This window comes from Triticum aestivum, unplaced genomic scaffold, assembly GCF_018294505.1.
Source record: "Triticum aestivum cultivar Chinese Spring unplaced genomic scaffold, IWGSC CS RefSeq v2.1 scaffold218128, whole genome shotgun sequence".
NCBI classification, from domain to species: domain Eukaryota; kingdom Viridiplantae; phylum Streptophyta; class Magnoliopsida; order Poales; family Poaceae; genus Triticum; species Triticum aestivum.
This window is the reverse complement of record NW_025234875.1, coordinates 1-6674: the sequence shown is the minus strand read 5'-3', so window position 1 is coordinate 6674 and position 6674 is coordinate 1. Positions and strand designations below refer to the sequence as shown.

Sequence of the window (6674 nt, the reverse complement as noted above, 5' to 3'; positions counted from 1 at the left end):
CGGCACCTTGTTCCCCGGAAAGATGGTGATCGCCGACTTGGGCTGTTCTTCTGGCCCAAATGCGCTAACACTGGTATCGACTGCCGTCGAGGCCATCATGAGCCACTCCCTTCAGTTCCAGCATCCACCACCAGAAGTGTCTGTGCTCCTCAATGACCTTCCTCACAATGACTTCAATATGGTTGTGAAGAGCCTGGTCACGCTCCGTCAAAGCAACAACAAGTTTGTTCTTGTGACTGGTGTCACACCAGGGTCGTTTTACGAGAGGCTCTTCACTAGTGACTCCATGCATCTTATATGCTCATCCAACAACTTGCATTTGCTCTCAAAGGTGTGGACCTATCACCCATCCACTCATCAATGGATTTATCCATTGCATTACTTGTCGATTTTGTAAGCAACACCTTATCTTTACAGGCTCCTGAAGATTTGTCGAGGAACCATATCCCTGCGTACGACACGGATGAACATGCTAGGCATGAAAGGCTCCGTATGGTCCGTAAGGCTTATGCGCGGCAGTTCAGGAAAGACTTTACCCTCTTCCTGAAGCTGAGAGACAAAGAATTGGTTCCAGGAGGCCGAATGGTTCTTTCCCTTGTAGGGAGGTGTTCTGATGTAATCGCCTCCAATTTCTTTCACATCTGGGAAACCGCAGCTCAGATTCTAGGTGTTATCGCCTCAAAGGTACATCATTATTTTTTCTTCTTCTCCAGCATAGCATTCTATCATTCGCTCATGAACGCTGAGTATTTGAGCTCCTGACCTTATGGTATGGTTGACAGGGTGTCATCGCCAAGGAGAAATTTGATTCTTTCTACATTCCTATGTATGGACCCTCTGCTGAAGAGCTGAAGGAGATCATCGAAGAACAGGGCTCATTTTCTATCAGGGATATGCGGGTGTATGATCCTAGGGCTGATATGGACAGAGCGCTTTTCACCCCAAGCTGGTTGGCGAAACAGAAGGGAGCCATATTTGAGCCGATAATAGTCGAGCATTTTGGAGCAGTCATGGATGAATTTGAGAGGGTCACAGAAAGGCGCTTGAGCCTCGAGGGAGGCATGCAGGGCGATCATGCCAGAACCTCACGAGCTGTGCTGGCTGTATCCCTTGCAAAGGCATGATGATCATGCTTACGGTACGCACCACATTCTTTGAGGCAGCAATATCTGCTGCTTCACCGTGTAAACTGCATTCTGTGGTGTTCTGGTATTCATGGATGCAGAAGCGATTAATAAAGAGTGAACTATCATGCATAGGATAATAGATTAGCAAAATGGTCGTAGTTGTGGCGGCGCTTCCTCTTTCCTCGGCGGCGCATCCCGCTTCCCCAACCTCCCACCGTCGTCGGCGCCCCAAAGGAAATACCATGGCATGCACTCAATAATTAAGAGTTCCATTTGAAGAACAACAACGAGCGTGGGGGCATGGGTGGCGGAGATCACCAACCACGAAACTCATGAGAGGATTTGGATTGGCTCTTCCCAATCGGTGCCGCAGACGCCGTGGGAGTATGACATTGTATCGGTGCGCCTCCAGACATAAACGCGCCGCTCAACTTCCCCGACAGCCTGCTGTAGTTGACGCCCGTCGATCCTTGGTGACAACTGCATGCGAGCTGCGGAAAAGGTTGAGAGGCCTGCTAGTGCCTTGAGGTGGAGCAAGTCGATAGGGTATACATGGCGAAGCATCCGCCTATACCCGTAGCGCACAAGGAGGAGCACCGCGGTACGTGTTCTACAAGTCTGGGTGGCGATGGTCATCAACCGGTGCTCCAGTGACGATGACAATGATGGCGATGGCGGTGGTGATGGAGCGGATGAGGGCACCAGCGGCGGAGCGGGTGTGGGCACTGCCCCCATGACTGACTCGTACTGGGAGTAGTTTTTTACATTCTATTATGCAATCTTAATTTAAATTTTATTCAATGTTTTGTAAAGTTGTTTGATAATGCTTGAATTTCATTTAAATTTTGGTTGAATGGAGTTCAAATGAAGTTTGATGACATAATTTGAATGAAATGTGCACCGAAATTATATTCATTATTGAAGGAGTTAAGTTTAGGGATTCAGTTAGAAACCGTACTTTTTAGAGGAGGAAATATACTCAAGGGATACTCAAAAATTTACTCCGTTAAATTTTAGGGGATCAGATAGAGGTGCTATCAGTCAATTTAACCATGTAAAACTCCCTCATCCCTCCTTCTCATCTCATTGTGTCCCCCGTGTTGTCCTGCCTAGCGACCCGAGGGAGATCTAGATCGTGCACCATCATTCTCTTGTCCATCCTCATCCTATATACTTAAGAAGTTCACCCCCACTACTTGATTTATCTCAACATGCAGCATAGCCATGTCATCAGCCATTCACATCCAGCCACGTCACACAGTCCCACTCAAGAGCCTTTTGTTATAGCTTACACGGGGGACCCACCAAAGTACAGACATACGCATCAGCATTCGGGTACTAGCAGTGGACCCGCCATAGGCTGACCACGAACGCCTCTTTCTCCCCACGTCCGCCAGTTCCGCCGCAAACAAATCGCTGTCGATTCGATTCCCCTTCCGGCTTCTGTAACCGATGACTCAATCTTATATCCACCACCGTTTGCTAACCCTCCTCGAGACTGACCCGGCGAGGTGCAGGGCCGCTGCCGAGCGATTCCCGGCGAGGAAGGCACGCCATATGGTGTAACTCCGGTAGGCCGCCACACGATCTCCGCGACGTTGCCTTGACCCTGCTACGCCGCATCCCCATTGGCGCCACCACGGGTGACATCGGCGAGCCATCCCGCGCGCCGCGACCCCAATGCGAGCGATGTCGTTCCGGTTACCCCGGCTACTAATTGGGCGTCCACCCTTCCACCTATCGCTCCAGCTGCTATTGGGGTGGCCATTCCCGTGGGCATCTGGTGTCCGGCAGAGGTCTCCTGGACTAGATCTGCCGACAACTCAATGCACGAAGGATTTCTCCGTGAGTTCAATCCTAGCTATGTAGCCCTTGCGGAGAAGTACCCAGGAAGGAGGTGGAATCAGCTGTTGACTATGCCTCTGCCTACGCATCCATCCGTTTATGGGTGACCACAATTGGTAAGATGTAGGACAACTAGGCCACAAATTGATCTGATATCAAATGGTGTAGATTAGTAGATACAACATATAGATACGGTCCACTGGGATGGTCATAGTTTAACCATCTTTCTTCAATGTTATATACTGCAGTCATCTATTTTTTACTATAATTTTCCTTGATTTTCTTCAAAAGTATTGATATATTATGACTATTTTCATCATATCATGCCTTTTCATTGTGAAATATGAAAATGCATCATTGCTGACTATGTACTTTCATTCTTTTTACTATCTTAGGAACCGAGAAGATAAAAAGAAGGTTTCTGTTTCATCTCCCCCGGCGCTCTCTGGCCAACAGATGCACATACCTCACCCCATTAATACCATGCAGATGCTACGTTTAAAAACCCTTTTGTAATGCCATCGTCATTCAGCCCGCACGCCTGCTCGCATCCACATCTCGGAACCGACCTCCATTCTGGTAGCACCCCCTGTTTTCAACCACCTAAAGATTCCTCCGATTGAAAAGTGCTCGATGTTTTACTTCATAAGTCTTTTGCTGGTTGAATTGACTTGATCCATCTAGGAGCGGGCATAGGGGGGGTCGGGGTAGAGGGGCAGGGAGAACCGCCCATGAGACTCATAAGCGTGCGGATCCAGTCCAAATGGATCAGGACCTTGTTGATACGGCTACCAGCCCTGCAAAAGGAAAGGTGGCAAGGGACCTTGATCTCTAGATCTCTGGGAGGAAACGTCTAAGCTTCGAAACGCCAAGTGCTACTACCAATCCCTCTGCTGCTGCAGGTTCTGGTGGGGCGGTGGGAAATGAGATGGTGGTTTTTAATGGAGGGAGAGAAGTTAACCCAGAGAGGAAGGGGGATGACGACGGGGACTCTTTGTCCCAAGACTGAAAGAGGACCAAGTTAGGCAGTACCACTGTGATTGATTCCAGTGACAAAATATCGGCGGGCTCTGAGAGGGAGCCTGTCCGGTCGCAATGAAAATACTGAGTTGGAACTACCGGGGGTTAGGGAAACCCCCGGCAGTTAGAGCGCTCCTGGAGCTTCAGGGGCGCGTAAGACCTGATGTGATTTTTCTGTCTGAGTCACATCTGACTGTTGCTAGGGCAGAGAAAATGAAGAGAAAGTTGTCCTTTGATGAGATGATAATGTGGGAAAGTGATGGCAGAAGTGGTGGTTTGGTACTCTTCTGGCAGAATGGTTTAAACGTGACATCAAAGGAGGTTCACTCAAATTTCTTGGATATCCGAATTGACGAAAACAGTGGCTCGGGATGGCGGATCACTAGTCTATACGGAAAACCAAGCGGTGACAGAAAGCATTTGACTTGGGAGTATCTTCGCTCCCTGAAAAATATGGTCGATCTTCCTTGGATCGTACTTGGTGATTTTAATGAAATCCTCTTGGGATGTGAGAAGGAAGGCGGGGCACTGAGGTCCCAAAGAAATATGCAGAATTTTCGTGATGCACTGGATGATTGTAACTTGTTTGATATGGGTTACGTCGGGGACATCTTCACATGGCGAAGGGGAAGGATCCGGGAGAGGCTTGACCGGGCTGTATGTGACCAACGATGGGATAATCTTTTCCCTCTGGCTGGGGTGATCCATGGTGATTTCTCCAAATCAGATCACAGACCGATAGTGGTCTATACGGAGTACCAGAGTAATGTAAGGGCAACACCTATAGTCCAAAAACAATTTTTTGAAGCTCGGTGGCTAGTCGAGGAAACTGTTGATGATGTGGTGGGCCAAGCGTGGGCAGCTGCTAACTCCGGCCCAGGGGGGCTGGCCCAAAAGGTGCGGGAGGTGCACTCGGCCCTGCATGCATGGGACAGGCAGGTTCTGAAAGAACCGCGGCACCAGCTGCGGACGCTGCAAGATGAGCTTAACCAGATCATGTCAGGGCCACTCACTGATGAGGCGACTGCAAAGATTCAGGAATTGCAGTTGAAGATTGAAAATGTCCATGAAAAGGAGGAGATCAAATACCTTCAGAGAAGTCATGCGACTTGGCTGAAACAAGGAGACCGAAATACTAGTTTCTTTCAAAATTTCACTTCTATGCGGAGGAAGATCAATTGTATTAAAAAGCTCAAGGATGGGAATGGAGACTGGATTGAGGGCCCTGCTGCTTTAAAGTCACATATTCCAGCATCTCTTTTCTAGTGAATTGATGAATGAAAATGATGATGTAATAAACAAGGTTAACCCTTGCGTGTCTCATGAGATTAATGAAAGTCTTACAAAACCTTATACCCGGGAAGAAGTTAAGACATCACTGTTCAGCATTGGACACCTCAAGGCGCCGGGGCCGGATGGTTTACATGCTATCTTCTTCAAGAGATATTGGTCTTTATTAGGGGACGAGCTCACAGATGAGGTGCTTCATGCTCTTAATACGAGTGTTATACCGGAGGAGTGGAATGACACCACCATTGTTCTCATCCCCAAAGTGGAGAACCCCGAGGAGGTAACAAAGTTTCGAACAATAAGCTTGTGTAATGTTATTTACAAAGTCATTTCCAAAGTGTTGGCAGGAAGGTTGAAGCTAATTCTCCCAGAAGTGATTTCACCAAATCAGAGTGCTTTTGTGCCGGGGCGTCTAATTACTGATAATGTCTTGGTTGCTTATGAATCCTATCATACCATAATGAAGAAGAGGACCGGGAAGAACGGCTTATGTGCAATCAAGCTTGACATGCATAAAGCCTATGATAGAGTTGAGTGGAATTTTCTGGAAAAAATGTTGATTAAACTTGGTTTTAACTCGGGGTGGATCAAGATGATTATGGCATGTGTGACCTCGGTTAATTACCAAGTCCGAGTAAACGGGGAACAAACGACTAAATTTACTCCCACGAGGGGTCTCAGGCAGGGAGACCCCATATCACCGTATCTCTTCCTCCTGTGTGGCGAGGGACTCTCAAATCTGCTGATGAGGGAAGAGGAAGCAGGAATTCTTGAGGGGGTGAAAGTATGCAGGCGCTCCATCTATTACACACTTACTGTTCGCAGATGATTCACTCATTTTAATGAAGGCGGACAGGAAAAATGCGGCACCCTTCGGAATGTCCTATTGGCTTACTGTAATGCCTCAGGGCAATTGGTGAGCGATGCAAATCTAGCATCTTTTTCAGTCCATGTACTTCTGTTGAGGTTAGGGATGAAATCTGCTCGGTGCTGAATATTATGACGGAAGCAATCACAGATAAGTATGTGGGCCTGCCTGCTCAAGTTGGAATAAACAGATCAGATAGCTTCCAAGATTTGGTTGATAGAGTTGTCCAAAGGTTTATTGGTTACAAAGAAAATATCCTATCATACGGTGGGAAGGAAGTTTTACTTAAGGCGGTGGCTCGGGCCATTCCAACATATGCAATGTCAGTCTTTAAACTCCCTAAACAGATAACAAAAGGGATCACAGATGCTATGTCCCGTTACTGGTGGGGAGATGAAGATGTGAAAAAGCATATGCATTGGTTCGCCTGGTGGAAGATGTGCATACCAAAGAAAAGAGGAGGTATTGGTTTCAGAGATATATCATGTTTTAATCTAGCGATGCTAGCCAAACAGGTCTGGAGG

General features: G+C 47.6%; 1 protein-coding gene across 1 annotated transcript; it reads left to right on the top strand.

Moving 5' to 3' along the window:
- Positions 1 to 7: 7 nt before the first annotated feature.
- Positions 8 to 1124, top strand: LOC123176248 (anthranilate O-methyltransferase 3-like; the record flags this gene model as incomplete). The annotated part of the gene is made up of 3 exons (XM_044590547.1): positions 8 to 331; positions 418 to 684; positions 783 to 1124. Coding segments are annotated over 3 exons (933 nt in total), but the record flags the coding sequence as incomplete, so codon positions are not given.
- Positions 1125 to 6674: the final 5550 nt, after the last annotated feature.